Consider the following 23,107-nt stretch of genomic DNA (forward strand, 5'->3'; position numbering starts at 1 on the left):
GCTAGTGTGCGGGCTATGGAGGTAACTAAACCTCTTATACAAAAAGGGGTGTCCCCTCTTGCACAGAGCAACTGCAAATGAGCCAGCATGAAAGGAGTCACATTGACTCGTGTTGATGTGAATGCGACGTCTAAAAAGAAAAGCTCATTGGAATTCACCCTACCGTTGTTTATTCGGCCAAAAATTGTGTTAGCCAATATGTGATGCACATAGCGTATGGCCGGATTATTGATATGTGAAGCTTTTAGCCCTTCCCAAGCGGAAGTCCTCTCACCTGTCAATTGTTCCCAAAAGCGGAGCGCTTCATACTGTCATTTTTCTTCCAAGGGACAAACATAAGCTATACCGTCCCCATGGGGAAAATGCAGCATGTCCCCAAGAGTATCTTGGCTCAATTCGTAATCCCTATTAAACATTCTAAACCTCATCGTGTCGGAAGAGTATGATCTATCATAGGTGTATAGTAAGTGAAAGAACTTAAAAATTCCAAAGTCAGCCTCTCGTAGGTAGCATCATTTAACGGACAAAAATGTGTTAAATCTAGTATATCTAGTATCCATCATACACTACTAAATAGTCCTAACTTACGTAAGCAAGATTCATCGACATACCTTGTTGGAGTTATTGAGCGTTCGTAGAACTTCAAGTACCTCCCCTTTTGTAATTCTCCAACTTCACCTTCACTGAAGACGAGATTTGACAAGTCTGCCGCTTGCCTTCTTGTTCTAGCTTGGACTCTTTGAGGCATGATGTGTGTGTGGAAAATAATTTTAGAATGGGGTTCAAATGAGATTTGGCAATGTGGTTGAATTTAGGTGATAAGAGTTTAAATAAGTGAAATAGAGAGGGAATTTGAAAGGTTGAAGATGAAGGGTGTTAGTGGGGAGTGTTTCAGGTGAATTAATGGGTTTTGGAAGTTTAAAAAGTGGGAAAATATGGGGCTGTGTGTTTAAAATCGTGTTTTTGTGTTTCTGAGGCTTGTGGCGAACACCACAAGCTTCAAAAACATAATTTTTTTGTTTTGTGGTTCAGGAAAAAATTAAAATGCATAAAATGATATCAAATAATTCAATATAAAATAATACATGATAAAAATAAAATAAAATAAAATAAAACAAAATGATATTAATAAAAAATATAAAATATTCGTTATGTTTTACGTCGATAGCACGACACAATAATAAAAAATCAACGAAGAATCATAAAATAAAAGTCTTGAAAGGAAATCCTAAATAGAAAGTATGAAATGGTATCCTCCCCCACACTTAAACGAAGCGGTGTCCATAGTGCTTCAGTGTCAGGCAGGAATGCAGAAAAAAAATCTTGTAGATCAGCCACTACGATGATCAGTAGGATCGGTAACAGGGAGCCTGGAATACACCACTTGGTGAAAAAGATCAAAATTTTCATTAGCAATGTCCATAAAGTCATAAAGGTCTTGGTGAATGGTATTAACATCAGCTCTTATAGCAGCGACTTCGGTCATAAGGGTTTCCAGTGCCAAATTATGGTTGTTACTAGAAGTGGCATGAGCAACAAAAACAAGCGTATGTGTATCAGAGAGAGGGGGATGACTACGACACTCATAAACAATAGGTGCTCTAGGAGGTGAAGGTGACTCACCCTGGCCTTCTAAATCATAAAGCCAGTTGTTACAGCCGTGTATACTGGTTTGCTCAATGTTAGGCAGGGTGAATTGGTGAACTACTTCATAGTTGATTAACAGCTGGAATTCCCTAGGTCTAAGGTTTCTTATTAATCTTATATTAAAACAAAAGGTAATGTCCATTGGTAGGGTGCCTCCTAGAGGGGTTATGCGGAAGAGTGATGTTCTTAGGACTAAGGTTGCAACAATCATGGTGACTTGTCCACCAATCAGGATAGGATCATGAGTAGCACGAGCAATCCTATTTAGGTTTGCAAGTATGAAGGTTGCAACATTAATTGGCCTGAACTGAAAAACACAGAACAAGATGAATAATTCATCTCTAGACACATTGGTATTGCTTTTCGGTTTTCCAAAAAGGGTATAAGCTAAAATCATATGGAAATAGCAAATGGCAGGGTTATGGATTTGGGTAGAGTGTCTGGAATCGGGTTCAGTTTGTGTCTCTCCAAAAATTTTGGTCAAGAAATAATCAAGTTCACGGGTCATAGATGCATCCTCTTGTGCTATAGTGAAAACGTCGGGTCCATTAGGAAATCCTAACAGATTAGCCATTTCACGATGGTTAAAATTATAGGTGTACCCAAAGATCCTAAAGAACACTCGTCCTCTATTGAATCCCCTCCCTTGGTTAGGGTCATAGAGAAAGGAACTTAGGAATTCTAGTGTTAGCTTGTGGTATATCGAAAATCTCTTCCTAGTAAAGCTCTCCCACCCAAGTTGGTTGAACATAAAGTTGATGCTCTCCCCTATACCTAAGGTAGTCGTGGTATGTCCATCAGGGTATTTGGTCAGTTCCACCTCTCTCTGAAAAAGAGTTTCATAACGTTGCCTTTGTGCCACGTTTCTAAAAGTAACAACCATATTATCTATGTTCTCCATTCCTAAAGTTAGTATGAAGTTAGTAGCCTGAAAGGAGACATGAAAAGAGTTAGTACTGATCAAAATAAGTAAATAGCTTATTGGGGGATTAGTAATTAGTAACCGTGGATTGCCTCCCATACAACGCTTTGTTTAATGTTGTAAGCTCGACACAAATTAACAAATCATTACCTTGTTGAGATAGCTGGAGGCTCGTCTAGCCTTAGACTAGTATAAAATCTTTATTGTTAACACAATAATAGTGTTTTAGGCGATGTCCGTTCACAATAAAGGCTTCATTAAATTTACCTTTTATTTTTATAGCTCCATTTTGAAACACTTTGGTAACTTTAAAAGGGCCAGACCACCTAGAACGTAATTTTCTTGGAAAAAGTCGCAGTTGGGAGTTAAATAGTATGACTAAATCCCCCTCGTTAAACTCTCTCCTTGAGATACATTTATCATGCCATTTTTTTGTTCATTCCTTATAGATTTTGGCATTCTCGTAGGCATCCAATCTCAGTTCCTCGAGTTCATGTATCTCTAAGACTCGTTTTTCACTCGCGGTTGCATAATCCTTGTTTAGGGCCTTAATGACCTAGTAAGCCTTATTCTCTAATTCAACCGGGAGGTGGAAAGACTTACCATAGATTAATTTAAACGTTGTGGTTCCTACGGGGGTCTTATAGGCTATATGATATGCCCATAGAGCTTCGTGAAGCTTGGAGGACCAATCTTTCCTAGAGGTCGCAACTGTTTTTTCTAATATTTGTTTGATTCCCTACTGAAAATTTCGACTTGTCCACTAGTTTGTGGGTGGTAGGGTGTTGCTATTCGGTGTCTAACTCCATATTTAAGTAGTAATTTCTCAAAGATTTTGGAAATGAAGTGGGAGCCTCCGTCGCTAATGACGAGTCTCAGTATACCGAATCTAGGAAAGATTTGATTCTTAAAGAGCTTTATCACAACTCGCGCATCATTTGTAGGTGAAACTATGACTTTGATCCATTTTGACACATAGTCTATGGAAACGAGTATGTATTTGTTACCAAAAGAGGATGTGAATGGGCCTACGAAGTCAATACCCCACACATCGAAAACTTCTACTTCCAAGATACCTTTTAGAGGCATCTCATCGCGTCTAGAGATGTTCCCAGTGCGTTGGCACCAGTCGCGGCGTATAACCGCAGAGTGGACATCTTTCCACAGATTAGGCCAGAAGAAGTCGGATTGTAAGATTTATGTGCAAGTTTTCGATGTGCTAGCATGCCCCCATAAGGTGCATCATGGCAATGGTGTATGATGTTGTCGACTTCCTCCTCTGGGACGCAACGACGGAAGATATGATCGACACCTATTTTGAAAAAAAGGGGCTCATCCTAGTAGTAGTGTTTCAAGTCGTGGAAGAATTTCTTCTTCTGCTGGTAAGTTAGCTCTGGAGGAAGTACTCCGGTTGCTAGGTAGTTGACAACGTCAGCATACCACGACACTGTAGTTTTAGTAATTATGGCTTACACAACCTCATCAGTTTCTGCGTCTTTATAGGTTAAAGGGTACTCAATTGTGTTACTCTCGATTTGAGCTACAAGCCAATCATATGGGAAATCATCTTTGATTGGTTGTTGCTCAATTTCCATATTCTTAAGTCTAGACAGGTGGTTGGCAACAACATTCTCAGTTCCCTTCTTGTTTTTGATCTCCAAGTCGAATTCTTGCAAGAGAAGAATCCATCTTAAGAGTCTTGGTTTGGCGTCTTTTTTATTCAATAGATACCTGATTGAGGCATGATTAGTGTAAATAATTATTTTAGCTCCCACTAAGTAGGAACGAAATTTATCTAACGCGAAAAATGACGGTTATGAGCTCCTTTTCAGTCGTGGCGTAGTTCATTTGTGCTTGGTCCAAGGTTCTACTTGCGTAATAGATTGCATGAAGCTTTTTATCAGTTCTCTGACCCAAGATCGTGCCTACAACATAATCATTCACGTCACACATTATCTCAAAAGGCCTGCTCCAATCAGATGCTTGCATGATGGGCACATTTATTAGGGCGTTTCTCAATAATTTGAACGCCTCTAGAAATTTTTCGTCAAAGACAAATTCCGCGTATTTCATTAATAAGTTGGTTAATGCTTTTGTTATATTAGAGAAATCTTTAATAAACCGACGTGTCCTAAAAACCTTCGTATTTCTCTAACAGTTTTCGGGGGTTGAAGGTTTTCTATAACCTTTATTTTCGCTTTGTCGACTTCAATCCCCTTATTGGACACTATGTGTCCAAGTATTATCTCTTGTCTAACCATGAAATGACATTTCTCCTAATTTAGCACAAGATTAACCTTCACACATCTATCAAGTACCATTTCTAAGTTTTTTAGAGAACCTTCGAAACTCTGTCCATAAACGGAAAAATCATCCATAAAGACCTCCATGATGTCGTCTATATAGTCTGCGAAAATTAACATCATGCACCTTTGAAATATTGCAGGAGCATTACAAAGTCCAAACATTATTTGTCTGTAGGAAAATGTACCATAAGGACATGTGAAAGTTGTATTTTCTTGGTCATCAGGATGGATGTGAATTTGAAAGAATCCTGAGTAACCATCCAAATAGCAAAAACGAGAGTGCTTAGCTAATCGTTCCAACATTTGATCGATAAAAGGTAAGGGGAAATGATCCTTGCGAGTGGCTTTATTTAATTTTCTATAATCAATGCACATCCTTCATCTAGTTACTACACGTTTAGCTACAGTCTCACCCTTTTTGTTATCGACAACCGTAAACCACCTTTCTTAGGTACTACATGTATTGGGCTAACCCATTTACTGTCAGATATGTGATATATAATACCTGCCTCTAATAACTTCAACACTTTTTTTTCTTACAACATCACTCATAATCAGGTTTAGTTGTCTCTGGTGTTCTCTAGAGGTTTTCGAGTCTTCTTCTAGCATAATATGATGCATGCATAGAGAGGGACTAATTCCTTTTAAGTCTGAGATGTTGTAGCCTAAGGCATTAAGGTGTTTCCTTAGGATATGTAATAGTTTTTCAGTTTCTATTTGTCCTAAATCGGCGTTGACTATTACTGGTTGCTCAAGCTTTGTATCCAGGAATTCATATCTCAGGTTTTTCGGTAGTGTTTTAAGTTCTATAGATGGTTTCTTCGGGCATGGCATTGGATTTGGAGTTAATGCTAGACATTCCCTTAAACTGTCATATACATATGGTTCTTTGTATTGGTCATCCTCAAGAATGGGTGGTGCTAGAATTTTTAGGATTTCAGTATCCTCGGATGGTTCCATTTTTATTTCTTTTATACACTGATCAATGATGTCCATAAAACAACATGTGTCGTCTATGGCAGGTGCTTTCATAAATTGTGATAAAATGAATTCAATCTTCTCCTCTCCCACTTCGAAAGTCATTTTTCCTCGTTTTCACATCTATAATGGCATCAGCAGTTACTAGGAAGGGTCTTCCTAGGATAATTGGGATGTTATAATCTTTTTTGATGTCCATTATTATGAAATCGGTAGGGATGAAGAATTGACCGACTCAGACCAGAATGTTCTCTAGCATTCCTATCAGATACTTAACAAAACGAGCTGATAGTTGGAAAGACATTCTCATTGGTTTTAACTCTCCTAATTTGAGTCTTTCGCAGATGGAAAGGGGCATTAAACTCACACTAGCTCCTAAATCGCAAAGGGCTTTGTCTATTACAAACTTCCCTATCACACAGGGTATGAAAAAATTGTCAGGATCTTTTAGTTTAGGTGGCATGTTATTCTGAACGATAGTACTACACTTTGCCTTAAGCGTCATTGTCTCATCATCCTTAAGTTTCTTCTTGTTAGATAAAATTTCTTTTAAGAACTTGGCTTATGAGGGCATATGTGTAATAGCTTCAGTAAAAGGGATGGTAATATTAAGCTATTTAAAGAGTTCAACGAACTTCCTGAATTGTCCTTCGGTTTTTGACTTAACTAGTCTTTAAGGGTACGGAATTGGTAGTTTATATGGTGGTGTAGGCACATGTGGTTTCACCTTCTCAACTTCCTTTTTGGTTTCATCTTTTTCCTCTAATTTATCAGATTAGCCATTTTTCTGAGTCATCGGCGGAATTTGTGTTCTGGGATCAACCGGTTCGTCTAACTCCGTCTCACTCCGAAATGTGATAGCATTATCTTGATCTTTCAGGTTAGGTTGAGGTTGACAAAGGAAAGTTCTAGTTGGAGCTGCGATAGTTGTTTGTTGCTGGGCTACTTGAGAAATTTGAGTTTCCAACATTTTGTTATGAGTAGCCAAAGCATCTACTTTAGTTGCTAATTGTTTCACTAATTTTAAGGTATGGACGTTCTGGTTCATAAACTCCTTATTTTGCTGCGTTTGAGAAGCAAACAAATTTTCCATCATTAACTCAAGATTAAATTTTCTAGGCGTTTGATGAGCAGCTTAAGGTGCACTATGAGTTGGCTTCTGGTAACCAGAAGATGGTTGATTTGGAGCATACAAGGCGTTGTTATTCTTATAAAAGAAGTTGTGATGGTTTTTCCAACATGGGTTGTAAGTATTGGAGTATAGGTTTCCTTGAGCATATTTTAAGTGGTCAGGTGTGATGCCTGCTAGTAAATGGCATTCGGAAACTTTGTGTCTAGGTACTCCACATATATCGCAGCCTGGGGCTACGACAACCACGGTGGGCGCGGGAGTTATGGTTAAACTTTCAATCTTTTGAGTCAGGGCGTCTACCTTAGCATTGGTGTGATTTATTCCATTGACTTCGTACATACCTTCTTTTGGTTGAGGTTTCTCTATAGAAGTGCGCTCTCCTCCCCATTGGTAGTGATTTTGTGCCATATTTTCAATGAGTTGATAAGCCTCTTCATATGGTTTGTCCACTATAGCGCCGCCAGCTGCAACATTTAAGTTTAATTCGGTGTTATAGGATAGACCATCATAGAGGGTGTGGATAATAAGCCATGGTTCAAGCCCATGGTGCGAGCAAATCCTCAACATAACCTTATATCTCTCTCATGCTTCGAAAAGCGATTCGTTGTATTTTTGCCTAAATCCGTTGACTTGGCTTCTTAGCATAACCGTTTTACTAGGTGGGAAATATTTGGTTAAAAAGACCTTCTTTAATTCGTCCCATGTAGTTATGGAATTGGACGGTAAAGACTTGAGCCACGCTCTAGCTCTATCTCTTAAAAAAAAGGGAAAAAGACATAATCGTATTGCTTCGGGATTAACACCATCAGCTTTTATCATATCTTCATATTGTACGAATACTGACTGATGGAGATTCGGGTCGTCTATAGGACTTCCAGAGAATTGGTTTTACTGTACAACTTGTAACAACGAAGGTTTCAACTCGAAATCGTTTTGGTCGATGACAGGGCCAACAATGTTGTTGTATGGTTCATCTTGAGATGGGGCAACATAGTCCCTTAAAGGACGGTTAGCGGGGGCATCCATATCTGGTTCGGGTATATCAGGATTAGGAAGGTTGTACTTTAAACGGAATTGTCTAAGTCAGCGTGTTAGTCTAATATAATGCTCAACTTCGTCTATCGGTTGTTCTAACTCATCTTCTTATGAGCGAGTGTTAGGCATGCAATCGAAACAAATAAAAAGGAAAATAGTTTCCTTAGTCTATACCGTGCAACAGTGGAGTTACGATATTGACTTAATTGGTCCCCGACAACAACGTCAAAAACTTGATCGCGATTTAGTATGTCTATCAAAATGGCTAACTCCAAGTGCACAGTCGTATCACGTAGTTTTAAAAAGATATCGTACCCAAATGCCCAAAAATCAAACTATTGTTATCTAAAGTTACTATGCAAATCTAAGGCTAATGATTACTTTGTTTTTCTTAGATTGATTAAGAGAGACTGGGAAATAAAATTGACCCAGAAATAATAATATAATTAAAATATTCAATAAAGAGACATTGATATGTAAATCACATCATTCCTCGAGGATTCATTAAACAATTAACATTAAAATAAGGTAAATCAATTTTTAATATAAAATATCAAATTAAAAGACTTTGCCTCACACTCTCGTGTTCTTGGCTCGGGCTATACTCTTAAGCCAAAATGTTTTGCTCTCGCTCACCCACCTGAATTAAAAGTAATTTTTGGAAATTGATAAATCCTAATTAATCCTAAAGCGCTTATGCTGTGTTTAGGATTAATGCCTAGAAACCACTATCTAGTTAAAATCTCAAACTCTCGCTCTATTGATTTATAACCTTATTAACTTTTTACTCTCGTGCAAAAAACCTTATTAAATTAGAATTGGAAACCAGAGTCAAAAAAATAACTCATAAAAATTATCATTAATTATTACCGAATCCCGTCGGAACGATGATCCTTACATACCAATGTCGAAAGGTTTAGCTGGACATGGTTTTAAACTTAATCATTCAGATATAATTATTAAACATAATAAAAATTCAGAATTGGAAATTAAAGCGGAAAGTAGAGAATTAAGTAATTAAAAGAACCTGATGAATAATAATAATTGGATTAAACTTTAGAGGATTCTTCAAGTACAAATAATAACTAAAAAATTACAAGGATATCGACACACTTGATCCAAGCAACTTGTAAAAGTAAAAATAATGGTGCAATAGCCTCCCGATATGGAAGAACTATCACTTTTTAGAGTATTTCTGCTTAAAACTAAGAATCAAAATTACGGATAAAAACTTGGATGAGTTTTTCTTCTGATTCAACCTTTTTATATTGGTGAAGTAGGACTGAACTTCCCTAAATTCGTGTGGAAGTGATGGAGAGGAAATAGGGAGCATCTTGACCATGTTCTGTGCAGTTGCTGAAAAACAGCACTGCGTGTCCGTGGCGAAAGCCACAGGACCATGACGAACGTCATGGTACTTAAACTCTGAAGTGACGTGGCAAGGGGCGTGGCAAATGCCACAAGCCCATGGCGAACGCCACAAACCCAAAACTTGTATTTTTCAACTTTTTCTTCTTTTCTTCCATTTTTCTTCATTTCTTCCCTTTTCTTTACTTCTTTCTCACACATGAGTTTTGCATCAACAAATACCTGAAACATGGCACCAACACCGACATGATACAATAAAACATACACAAAATCATACTAAAATGCATGCGAATTGAGTAAAATAAATGGTATAGTTTCACGTTATCACGAATGCTCTAGGGCTCGATCAAGAACTAGCTACCTTAGAACCTCTACCGCCCCGCACCTTTGACCTGCAATTTCTCAGAAATCAGCGACTGTGTAAAGTTAGGAAGGCAAGAGGATACCACCTCATGGTTAACAACAAATCCATTGAGAGTGTTGTTTTGCCTTGTCCTGATCGTACCGATGTCCGAAGGAGAGAAAATTGGACTTATGATTTGCTTGCCCCCGCCACTAAGCAGGTACCCCCAAACATCCCTCGAGACGATACAACTGACAATGATATTGATGACAAATATGATCGGAGAAACATGTCTCCTAATCGTAACCCCCACCCATATCTACCACTTTTCCTCTATCCTTTCAACAAATCCAAAATCAATTGTATATTCATCACTAGATGATCCATTTTTAACATACATGGCTTCTTCCACCATTTGTTTTCAAGGTCTTCCCTTTTTCTTGTTGGAACTTCCCTTAACCTTTTTTTCTTAGGTCTACCACCCTTACTTTTTTTTCCTTTACTTGCATCATCCACTTCTAATTCATCCACCTCTTGATCATACTCGCTAGCAACAAATCCTCCCACTCCTACCAAAATCTCATTAATTCCATCATTTAATACCTCGTCATCACAATCATTAAACCTGCACCCTAATGCACTATCATCACTTTGTTCATTATGATCACTCTCAACAATTTTTGCATTTTGTTCATGTATCTCAGGTTGTGAGTCAATGTCAGACATCTCACTCACGGTGTAAGTTTTAGGTATGTCATGTTAGCACCGACTATGTCAGTTTCAAGTATGTCATGTTGGCCCTCAACTATGTCAGTTTCCGGTATGTCGTCTACTACATCAGGTATGTCGATTTTAGGTATCTCATCTACTACAATGGGTTGGACATAAGTTAATAAAGATTGGACATCAACTACATTAGGTTGGGAAATAGGGTGTACTATGTATACGTCTACCTTGCCATGAGTCTTGGACCAATTTAGCAGTTATATTGCACCAAAGTCATTAATTAGTTCCTTTAAAGTACCAGCAAAATCATACCACATTTCAAGTACCCCAGAATATCCCATTTCTTTAACAACACCAAAAATTTCAAAATAACTCTATCTGTCACCATCACACATTTAGTTTGACACCATCCCTCCTACATATCTACCCATGTCATCAAACTGTCTCCCATGATGAAAATCAACATAGAAAACATTCACTTTTGGTAGAAAAGTTGGAAGTTGTAGAAACCAATAAGTAGTATAAGGGACCACTAGGCATGACAACATAACTTGTACCCGTGGATACCCACCCGAACCGAAGTTGACGGGGAAAACCCGCTTTGACTGGATTTGAGTTCGGGTTTGGATTTTCCCCGATTATAAAATATGGGGATGAGTCGGGTAATGGGGACACTAGTACCCACCCGAAACCCGCCCTGTTTATTTCGTTATGTACATTATTATTATTATTTTGATAATTTAGATTATTAAATATGCGGTCAATGTTTTAATATTTTAATTTTAATTTATTATTTAAAATATTTGAAATGTATGTATGAAATTTTTTTAGATTATTTTATTTTATTATTCGTAATATAATTTTATTTTAGAAAAAATAAATATCTTTATTAAAAAAATTGATTTCACTAAATGAATGGTGGCCGAACGGGGATACCCGAACCCAACCCGAACCCGTTTGAGACGGGTTTGAGTTTTGGTTCTCCATCCCCGTTTGGATTTGGGGCGGAGAAAGTGGATTTTGTTTGGGAATTCAGGTTTGGGTTTGGGGGAGGTAAAAACCGTCCCCGACCCGCCCCGTTGCCATGCCTAGGGACCACATACAAAATCCTAAACCTCAATAAATCAAATACATTTTCGTAGGGAAAAAGACCTACCTAAACGTTCAAAGCTTCGTATCTGAGTTCGTTTCCCTTGAATCCTTCATCTCCCATTTGAATCCATCATATTTGTTCGCAGTAGCTCGTATTTATAGAGTTTGTCAAATTAGGGTTAACTTTTGGAACGCCTAAACTCAAATTAGAGGATTTTGTCTGATTAAATAAAGGTAAATTTACAACAATTACATCTCAGCAAAGTTACAATCATCTCAGGAACGTAACAACCACATAAACACCGTTAATGACAGCCGTGCATTTTTGGAACTAATTCATAAAAAATGGTCAACGTTATAAACATTACACAACTTAAAGGACTGACATGTAGCAAAAAAACCCCTAAATAATCAACCTGTTACAATTAAATATCCTAAAAGATTTACGGTATAATTAAGAAAAAAATATAGAAGTATTTTTTTTGTTAAAGCTACTTAAATTATTTAATTTCAATTAATTCAATTTTAAATAAAATGTATTTATGACAAACCCGTGCATAAATATAAGTTGTTACACACGTGCGAGGGGCAACGGTGCGTTTTACTCGAGAAGCATTGGAGAAGCGAGTGCCATTTCTGTCTGTGTGACCACTTCGCTTTCTAATATTGTCTTCTTCTTTCTTCTTCTTCCTCCTTCTTCTCACACGGTCTTAGGGTTTTCAATCTCCATCCACTAAATCCCCTTTTCAATCCCTCATTCGACTCCTTCACTCAACAAGATCTCAATTCCCCAATAGTTCGCAAGAAATCATCTCTTTCGCGCGAAAACGGTACTTTATTCTTCCTCTTTCTATTTAGATTTCACACGCTGGTTTTTCTTGATAATTTCGAATGAAATTAGTCAATTGAAACGAATAATTTCTCAGTTCAAGGGGTTTTAGTCTATTTTCATGATTTATTCATCAATGTAATGATTTAGTAGTGTTTGTTGTACTTCAAACCTTACTTTTGGAACGATGTGATTGATGTTATTGGTTTGGTTTGGTTTACTTAATTTTTCAGAACAATTGGGAACAAAACAAAATGTCTATGGCTGATGAACCACTGTATCCAATAGCTGTGCTTATAGACGAGTTGAAAAACGATGATATCCAACTGCGGTTGAACTCAATTCGGAGGCTGTCGACGATTGCGCGTGCGCTTGGGGAGGAGCGAACGCGTAGAGAATTAATTCCGTTTTTGACTGAAAATAACGATGATGACGACGAGGTGCTTCTTGCGATGGCGGAGGAGTTGGGAGTTTTCATTCCTTATGTTGGTGGAGTGGAGCATGCTAGTGCGTTGTTACCGCCTTTGGAGGCGTTTTGTAGTGTTGAGGAGACGTGTGTGAGGGATAAAGCTGTTGAGTCGCTTTGTCGAATTGGATCTCAAATGAGGGAGAGTGATTTGGTTGAATATTTTATACCGTTGGTGAAGGTCAGTTAGGATTCTTTTCATTAATCTAAATGCTTTTACTGTTACTTTATAGGAAAACCATCATGAATGCTACCTAATGTGTTCGTTCCCTTTTTCGCTCATAGTTTTGGCGATCCTTGTCTTTTAGATTATCACAGTGATTTACTTTTCCTGGATTTTGACAAGTTTCTATGACGTGAACAGTTTGATACGTTTGGAAAATGGAGTTTGATTAATGGATCTATACAAATTTAAATGATGCTCGATGAGCACCTTATTTGACTTCATAATTTAGCTGCAGTATCTAGCATTGTTTTGTTGCTAAGTGATCACATGTGTCTTAGTGCTGTTTATTATTTAAGATGCGTTGTATCCTGCCAGTTCCCATTTATTATGTTAGTAGAATAGATCAGTCTATCCATTATCCAATTCATAATACGATTTCTGTTTACAGAGATTGGCAGCAGGTGAATGGTTTACTGCCCGTGTCTCTGCATGTGGTCTATTCCATATTGCTTACCCTAGTGCACCAGAAGCAACAAAGACAGAGTTGAGATCAGTATACAGTCAGTTATGTCAGGATGACATGCCTATGGTTAGAAGATCTGCTGCAACAAATCTTGGGAAATTCGCTGCAACTGTTGAATATACTCATTTGAAGGCTGACATCATGTCAATTTTTGACGATCTTACTCAAGACGGTACTTAATAAACATTTTATGTTCTCTTTAGGTGGAAAAGTCTGTGCATTGTCTAGTTTATGTACTAGGCTGCTCGATTGTGTTGCGAAGTCTATTATCTCTATTTCTGGATGTGCTCGGTTTTTAACATGTAATTGTTTTTTTTACTTGGATCAGATCAAGACTCTGTCAGATTGTTGGCCGTGGAGGGATGTGCTGCTCTTGGAAAACTGTTGGAGCCACAAGATTGTGTTGCACATATACTCCCAGTTATTGTTAATTTCTCTCAGGTACATCTAGAACTGGATAAAACTATTGTTCATCTATAATTAATAAAATTTCTTCATTATGCTCATATCATATTTACTATATAGATGGTTCAGCTGGTAAATTATGTACTTAATCTAGAGATTTTCTGTTCTAACGTTATATTACAAGAACTCCCTGGAAAGCTCTCCTTCCCTACTAAAATGACATGTACTCAGTCTCATATATCCAGGGTAATTGAAATCAAGACTTTATGCAAAATTGGAAAGGGGAAGTAAAGTCGTTAAACGTGAGGCCATAACACGAATCCTTAGATTATACAAAATTTATACAACTCATATATATGCATATAAATTCATATCTATATATATATTCATATAAAATAGCACAAGATAAAGAAAACCATAAATCACATTTCAAATACATGTGGCAAACCAAGGTTTGAATCCCGGCTGGGAGAGGTACCCACATTTAGTGCCTTTTATTTTCTTAAACTCCTCAAATAGGATTACTTCCAACAGAGGGAATCTATATGGGAAACCAAAGAAAATAAAAAGAATTCATAATAAAAAAACAAGTCAATAAATAAAGTCTTGCAAACTCATAACTACAAGTTGCAAACAAAACAACTAAAGCTAGTAAAATCACTAAGAACAACTAATCTTCAAGTTGAAAATCATAATCACTTGATAAATCTTCATTTGCTCCATTTTGTTCACCATCCAACCTTTAAGGCATTCTTCTATCTCTTCGAGAGCTGGTTCTAGAGATGGTCTTCAATGGCATCCATTTTGTCAACAACAGAAATAGAACAGAAACAGAGAAGAGTTTGTGCACAAAAGAGAGCTGGTCGCAAGAATGGTGAAATAGATGAAGGAAAACTGGAGAGAGATGATGGGAAACCAAGACGTTTTACCGCTGTTAAGTTAAAATAAATAAAAGTTAATACCCATGTTTTTATTTTAAATGGCTTTATTTTTGACCCACATACAGATACAAATCTTATTCTGACCTGCAGACAAGAAACACGGTTCTTCTCCAACCTTAACAAGCGTGCCATGCGGCTGTTAACCTTTGCGCCACCCTTAGCCAAAATCATAGAAAGATCACAGATCATACGATTTAACAATTAACATCTGCAATTCCACCTGATTTCACCATAATCCGATTCTATGTAGACCCTTAATCATTGAGGGAAATCAAAATTGCTAAATTGTGTATTTGTACGATTAAAAACTCAATCTTGATTACCATGTATACATGTTCATCTGAAAGAAGTAGCTGAGAGGTGTTGGGTTATAGGGTGGATTTTGTCCATTTTGAATTAATAGGAGAAAATTGTACTATGCTTATGGATAGGAATGACAGTGACTTATGGATAGCAACAGACGAAACGGGTGAAGAGCTTAGGTATAGAAAGGGGCAAAGAGGCTCGGAGCCAAATGGACACTTGACTATCTACTACTAGAATATAATAACGAGGGCGATAGCGCCAGAAGTGAAGGTAGGCTCAAGCTAAGATCTTGCTTGTGAGCATAATGGTGGTATAAACTACCTAGGTCTATTTTCCTAGTGGAAAATAGACCAACTGGTCGGACAAAGACGAAAGTCGGCCATAGTGGTCTGAGAGTCCCATGCATTGAGGTGGCGAACAACAACCACACAACTAGATTTTTGCTTTTCCCTCCATCCATGACGGTGCATTGGACTGATGGATAAGAGAACTCAGTTGACGCTTAGGAGCTCTACGTACGATGTGGACGCCATGAGATACATATCGATTTATTTCTGATGGATCAAGAATAGTTGTCTTGTCAATAGATAGAAATAAGGGGTTTCCCTTATTATTGATGGATTCCCTCTCATTCCTACTCTTTCAATCTATCAGAACAGATATGGCTATCTATCAATCGATTTTAAATAGCGTGTCCATCTTGCTTTCTTTCCTGTATATATGCATAATGCACAGGTTATGACCAAATCAATACGGGACATCATCAACAGATGTTTGGGGTGTGGGAGGGGGAGTGAAAGCTACTTGGGTTGATTACACTTCAATTATCAATTTATCATGCCTTATTGCATACTCAGATAAAGATTCATAATCTACTCTCTAGATCCATTCAATCTTCAACTTTTTAATCTTTTCTTTACTGTATATATGCATAATGCACAGGTTAAAACCAAATTATAATGGATATGTCATATGTGAAGTGTTGTTGTCATCAATAGATGTTTGGAGGGGTGGGATGGGGAGGAAAGGCTACTTGAGTTGATTACATTTCATTTATTTAACCTCCTAGTTTGGAGTTGAGAGAATGAAGAAAGCATATTGACCCCCTAGTTTGGTATATAGCCAAATAAAGCACATGAATGTATTTTAATACTGTGCCTGATGAGTTGTACCAGAAGTGAGAAGAAAATATCCACGTTTACTTGTAAAATGGTGAAGTACGTTTACTTGTAAAATGGTGAAGTACGTTTACTTGTAAAATGGTGAAGTACCCGTACCGATATGCATCCGGTGCTACATCTTTTCTCATTATTTCGCTGTGAATGAAATTTGTGGCTTTCGTATATATTAGAAATATAATCTTATTTATGTATCTGTATTTCTTTATTATTGTAGTTTGTAACTAGACCCAATTTTTAACTTGATATGTTTTTCTTGTGAGTGGAAGTTTTTAACAATTTAGCTCTCATGTTACTCTGAAAAACTTATGTTTTTTATTGACGTACGCGTACATTGATTTTTTTCTTCAAATTGCCATATATTGTATTCGATGCCAGTACCGTAGCCGTTCCTATGCATCCATGTCTACCACAGGGCATAGGTTAGAAAATACAGTTGTTTTTTCAATCTTGCTACTGAAACTTCAGTGTTCTTAGTAGGGATATACTATAGCAATTCTATATAGATATATAAAGGAAAACAAACGAGTTAGTTTAAGGAAGATGGACAAAACTCAGTTTAGATATTTTGGGGAAAATAAATCAATTTAATATATGTAGGTGCTAACTATTGAATATAGTCACACTTACCATGCTCTTTTGTTGATTCTTAACAATTCAACATTCTGTGCCGTACAACATCGTATGTCTTACCGCTGACCGATAAAAATTTTCTTCAGCTTGAGTGGTGCTTTTGTGTCACTTAAAATCCTTGAGGCCCTCCTCCGTTTTAGCCACTCAGCTTGAATTCAATAATTCAATGGTTCACTCCCCCTTCTATCTTCTAATACTATACATTGTAAATTAGAGATGGTACTAGATATTCATAATTGTGTGATAATTTGTTTTCTTAATAAAAAACCCGACCATTTCTTTAATATATATTTTAAATATCCAAATGAGGAAAAGTGAGCTCATTATTTAGATTTTGTTTGAATAAAAGACTTAATTTGTAGCTTATAATATAAGCATTTATTATGATAAGCGCTTATTCTTAGAATGTGCGGGTTGGACCTAACTCATCTCTACAAAATCAGCTTGTAAGACGAGGGTTGCCCAAGTTTTATAAACCCTACACAGACCATATCTCTAAACAATGTGAGACTAAATCAATCCCTTCAAATCTAATCCAATTAAGGTATTAGAGGCTGCAATGAAGGCAAGTCAAATGCCACAATTAGGCGACCAGGGTGGACCGCAATGAAGGTGGAATCAGTGTTGTCTACGGCGGATTGCGGAAAATTGCGGCGAACCACAAATCCGCCATAAAAATATGGCGGTAGGTCGAACGGAAAATTGCAGAAGCATGGCGGACAAACCAAAAACATTATTTTATACACACACACACACAAAAACAGTAACAGTGCAAAAAAAACCCAAGAAAACTGAATTCATAAAACTTGAAAAACAGAAATCTATATGAAGGAAACTAGAATTCATATCTCAAGTTCTTCAAAATAGACATTATAAAGTAAAAAAAGTAGATGGCATATCTATCGAATACTTAAAAACAGAACTAAAAAATAAAAATAGTAATAACAATGTAACGTAAACTAGAAAAGAGAAGTAAAAAATAACAGAGCACTCATAAAGAGAACATAAAATGTAACCGAAAAATAGAGCACTATAAAAACAGAGCTGGAGAAAAACTAGAAGTAAAAAATAAACAGCAGTAGCATAACATGTAACCGAAACAAGAAAAAGAAGAACATTAGAGAAGAAGGGATACACAAATAGAACACAAGAAAAACAACAAGAGTAAAAGAGATAGAAAAATAAAATAGAAAAAGACCTGAAGAAGAATACACACAGGGAAAAGAAGAAACGTGGATAATAGAAAGGTTGCAGCATGTTTTAGTTTTATAAATATTTAATCAGAGTAATTATTTGTATTTAATGAGGGTTATTGGTATTTAATGAGAATTATAATTGGGGTTGGTAAAATAATACACAGACAAACTTTTCAGATTTTTTTTTAAAAATAACCCGCAAAATATCCGCTATGAACCTTAAACTCGTGGCGGCCGCCATGCAAAATCCGCAACGCCATAACTTTTCCATTGCGCTATTTTGAATTTCCGCAGCCGCAATTTGACAACACTGGGTGGAATGAGACTGAAGTGTGGACGATGTGGGAATCCCAACAACGGAACTAGGACAGACTCTGATACCATTTTATAGTATGCGGGCTATGCCTGACTCATCCCTACAAAATCGGCTTGTAAGATGAGGGTTGTCCAAACTTTATAAACATTACACAAACCATATCTTTAAACAATGTGGGACTAAATCCACCCCTTCAAATCCAACACAATGAAGGTATTGGAGGCTGCAATGAAGGCAAGCCAAATGCCGCAATTAGGCGACTCGGGGCAGACCGCAATGAAAGCGGAATTTCCAACACTTATGTATAAACTATTTCTATAACAAAATAAAGTTAAATTATTTACGTATACGTCATAAGTTGTTTTCATAAACTATATTGGAGAACTTACAAAAATAAGTTGAAAAAACTTAGGAATATGTAATAAGTTGTTTTCACAAGCTCTTCCAAACAGTCTCACAAGTTTTTATGCCCGCAAATAAGTTCAAATAAGCGAACCCAAACATGCTCTTAGTCCCCTCATCAAAAAATGTCCCCTTTCTTTTCATTGTCGTAGTTCCCAACTCCCAAGCACACATAGATTTTTGGATTTACATATTTGTACAATGTTATGTTTCACCTTACTAAATACTTTTAGCTAATTATTTATTTGATGTGATTCATTTTATCGTGTCAGGATAAGTCGTGGCGTGTGCGTTACATGGTTGCAAATCAATTGTATGAGCTATGTGAAGCTGTAGGCCCTGAACCTACCAGGTATTATTTTTGTCAAATATTACAGTTACTATATATCTTTCCATCATTGTGTATGTGATGGTTGATATACTTTATCATGACTTGCGAGCCGAGTTCACTAGGTTGGATCTTAATTTTCACGATAATGTTATAATGCCAAAACATGTTCCAGCATTGATTTTTTCTTACATACAATTCGGCCAACTTTAAATCCCTATCAATATCTCTCTCTATTGAGGTTTTAACGTCTAGAAACTTTTTTTTTTGGTGAAGGGCGGAGTTGGTCCCTGCCTATGTCCGATTGCTTCGAGATAATGAGGCTGAGGTACGCATAGCAGCTGCTGGGAAAGTGACCAAGTTTTGCCGGATTTTAAGTCCCGATCTTGCAATTCAGCATATTCTTCCTTGTGTCAAGGTGTGCATCTTTGAGAAAGAAATTCTGATAGATGTTTAATATTACCATATATCTGAAGGCTCTCTTTTTTTTTGGTTGTGTACTTTAATATTCTAAATTGAACAACTTTTGTAGGAATTGTCATCGGATTCTTCACAACATGTCCGCTCAGCTCTGGCTTCAGTAATAATGGGAATGGCTCCAGTGTTAGGAAAGGTATACATGTCAGATGTCAGTTTCTGCAGTAATTTTGACTTTGACATTAATATACAGTAACCTTATCTCAGAAGTGAAATCTGTTGTCGGGGGTCCTTAATTTTTTTTTATTTTTCCTTTGAGTATGTAACTCATAAACTGAACGGAGTTTTGGTTGTGTATTTCACAGTTTTCATATATGTTACCTGATTGTGGTGTGTAGGCCATTGAAAATCTGAACAACTAGGTACTAAAATATGTCTTTTACAAGTGGGAAGGGCATATGCCATGCCGTGGGATTAATCAACCTGTATAGTATTTAATCAGATTCACCTTTAAAGTCATCACCTTCCCCATTCTCCCAGTCTACAACAAAGGAAACATCTTAATGTTAAATCTAGGTTTAAAGCAGTGTTTATGCCTCTTCTAAATTAACAAGGTCATAAACTAGGTGAATGTTAGTAATGTCTCACATGTCTTGCCTTGTTTCTCTCACATTTCGTGTGTCATTTCTAAAGAGGTTCCTTTGTTTCTTAGCAGTCTATATTTTTATGTTTGACTCCTTAGTGTAGATTCTTTATGGTATCCTGCTTCCTCCTTTTGGTAGTATGAAAACTTATACTGAGTTTACTGGGTATTGATAATTTAGTTCTGCAACTAATCTTGCGGCAATAGTTCTGCAACTAATCTTGTAGTTTTAGATTTTCAATTAATTATTGCCTATCCTCTCTTGTGGAATAAAGGATTGTCATCAAAAGCATTTTTTTTCCTGATAATGGTAGGCTTTTAGTGCAAATGTGGTTCTTATTCCTACTTTATCTTCAATGCAGGAAGCAACAATTGAGCAGCTTCTTCCTATTTTCCTATCCCTTCTGAAGGATGAATTTCCTGATGTTCGCCTAAACATCATCAGCAAGCTTGATCAAGTGAATCAGGTTTTCGTAGTTCCTGGAGTTGTTTTAATTTTCAGAATGCTTATAAACTCTTGAAAACCTTTTCCTTCCCTCTGCCTATCAATTTAGCATGCTGAACCTGTTTGTTTTTGTCCTTACATCTGCAAGCTATACTATATACTTACCGAAGCAAACATTTCAAACTCATATTGATCAAGCTATTCTTCCAGGTGATTGGAATCGATCTGTTATCTCAATCATTATTACCCGCCATTGTTGAGCTTGCAGAGGATAGACATTGGAGGGTTCGGCTTGCAATTATAGAGTATATACCCTTGTTGGCAAGTCAATTGGGGGTTGGATTTTTTGACGACAAATTGGGTGCTCTTTGCATGCAATGGTTACAGGATAAGGTTTGTGCTCTTCACTTCCTTGCTTGTATAGGTAGCATTTTGGGAACTGCATATTTCACATTACTGTTTTTGTTTGTATAGGTTCATTCAATTCGTGAAGCAGCTGCTAACAACTTGAAACGTCTAGCTGAAGAGTTTGGTCCTGAGTGGGCTATGCAGCACATAATTCCTCAGGTTTGTCTATATGTTTAATTTATTATTTACACATGGTGCACTACCATGTGTCTCTACATTATTTCGTCTGTGTGTACTTCCGTATCTTTAAAGTTTGATTTGGATATTATTTTGGAAAATTAGTTAACGTACCTGCTGGTTTTCAAAATAATAAACCATATTTTAAATGAATTACAAACCTGCTGGTTTTCAATTGGAATGGTGGAAGAAAATTGTTGCTCGTGAGCAATTATCATCTTTCGTAATACTGTTTGGTTAAAGTTGAAGTCATGTATGAAAAGGTCACCAGACGTGAATATGACAAAATTGTGTTTTTAATTGCAGCTAAAATTATGAAAACAGTTTTTTTTTATGAATTATCTTCCATTAATTTAGCTTCCACAAATGGCCATGAGTTTTATATTTAGCTTTGTGTTCCTTGGCTCTGGCCTCAGTTTGGTCCTTCAGGCTTTATTTAAGAGTTTGCAGGGGCGGGGAAGAGAGGGCTTCGAAAACGATTTTTAAAAAAAAAGAGAAATTTTGGTTTGTGAATAAAAATAAATCTCTCAAAACCCTTCCCACCTAAATATTTCTATTCTTTTCACCCAATCCTTTCCATTTTTTAAAACCCTCCCCTCCCTTCAACTCCAAACTAAATTCACTGTATTGTATAATCATTGAAATATATGCTTTTGATCTGCTATTATGTTTTCTGTTGTCCTAAATGAAAATTCACATGTATCATTTTGGATTGTATGGAAATAGGTTTTGGAGATGATTAACAATCCACACTATTTGTATCGGATGACCATTCTCCGCGCTATCTCCCTACTAGCCCCTGTAATGGGCTCTGAAGTCACTTGTTCAAAATTATTGCCTGCTGTTGTTGCAGCATCAAAAGACAGGTATTTTATTTCAATTGTTGAAAGTTCCCCCACAGTATAATCGTTCAAGCTTCTAACTCCTGGCTGCTTGATATCATGTAGAGTGCCCAACATAAAGTTCAATGTGGCTAAGGTATTAGAGTCCATTTTCCCCATAGTCGATCAGTCTGTAAGTATCACACTTTCTTCTCTTTTCCATCCACATATCTTTTTTTTTGTCTGTCGTAAATCTTATCCCATGAACACCATTGCCATTCAGGTGGTAGAAAAGACAATTCGACCATGTCTGGTTGAGCTCAGTGAGGATCCTGATGTTGATGTACGATTTTTTTCCACCCAAGCCTTGCAGGCAATTGATCATGTTATGATGTCTAGCTAGACCATAATGTGGCCGACTCACATTTAGATTAATAGCTGCAGCAAGGATGCTAACTTTTCGACTATTATCAACAATACTGCTTAGTTTTGTTTTTAATGCTGTCAAAGTTGTAGCTAAAATGGTTTTTTGCGAGTAACTAGTCATGACAGTTGATGTGATTTAGTTCTGGTTATGTACCATTTTTACCATTTTCTATGCAAGTCTTTTCTTGATTGTATTTTGCATAGATTATTTTATTTTATCTTTTGTTTATTGACCTTCTAAGAATGCATTAACATACGTCAAATATTATGGTTTTGGTTACAGTATCCCGATGAAATATAAGCATCTCAATCGTGTTGGCATTTATTTTCAATATTCTATTTATTTTCAGTCTAGAGTAAAACATAAATGCTTCTGTGAGAACAATCATAACAAATTTTGTTGTGTCCAACCCGTTTTTCCATTTTGATTTTTATTAAGGTTTTTGTGTGAGTTTGGAGGAGTTTGCAAGTCTCTCTGAGAAAAATAGATAAATTTTATGTGAGAAAAATAGATAAATTTTATGTGAGAAAA

General features: G+C 36.7%; 1 protein-coding gene across 1 annotated transcript; it reads left to right on the plus strand.

Moving 5' to 3' along the window:
* Window positions 1–12,124: 12,124 nt before the first annotated feature.
* On the plus strand, window positions 12,125–22,769 carry LOC127091228 (serine/threonine-protein phosphatase 2A 65 kDa regulatory subunit A beta isoform). Its single transcript, XM_051029797.1, has 13 exons — window positions 12,125–12,379; window positions 12,612–13,025; window positions 13,459–13,705; window positions 13,862–13,974; window positions 19,183–19,262; window positions 19,515–19,656; window positions 19,771–19,851; window positions 20,661–20,765; window positions 20,954–21,136; window positions 21,218–21,310; window positions 22,055–22,194; window positions 22,276–22,342; window positions 22,433–22,769. Exons 2-13 carry the CDS (start codon window positions 12,633–12,635, stop codon window positions 22,550–22,552), a joined length of 1,764 nt encoding a protein of 587 aa, XP_050885754.1. The 5' UTR covers window positions 12,125–12,379; window positions 12,612–12,632; the 3' UTR covers window positions 22,553–22,769.
* The last annotated feature ends 338 nt before the right edge of the window (window positions 22,770–23,107 follow it).

The sequence above is a fragment of the Lathyrus oleraceus genome, chromosome 6 (assembly GCF_024323335.1).
Source record: "Lathyrus oleraceus cultivar Zhongwan6 chromosome 6, CAAS_Psat_ZW6_1.0, whole genome shotgun sequence".
NCBI lineage: Eukaryota > Viridiplantae > Streptophyta > Magnoliopsida > Fabales > Fabaceae > Lathyrus > Lathyrus oleraceus.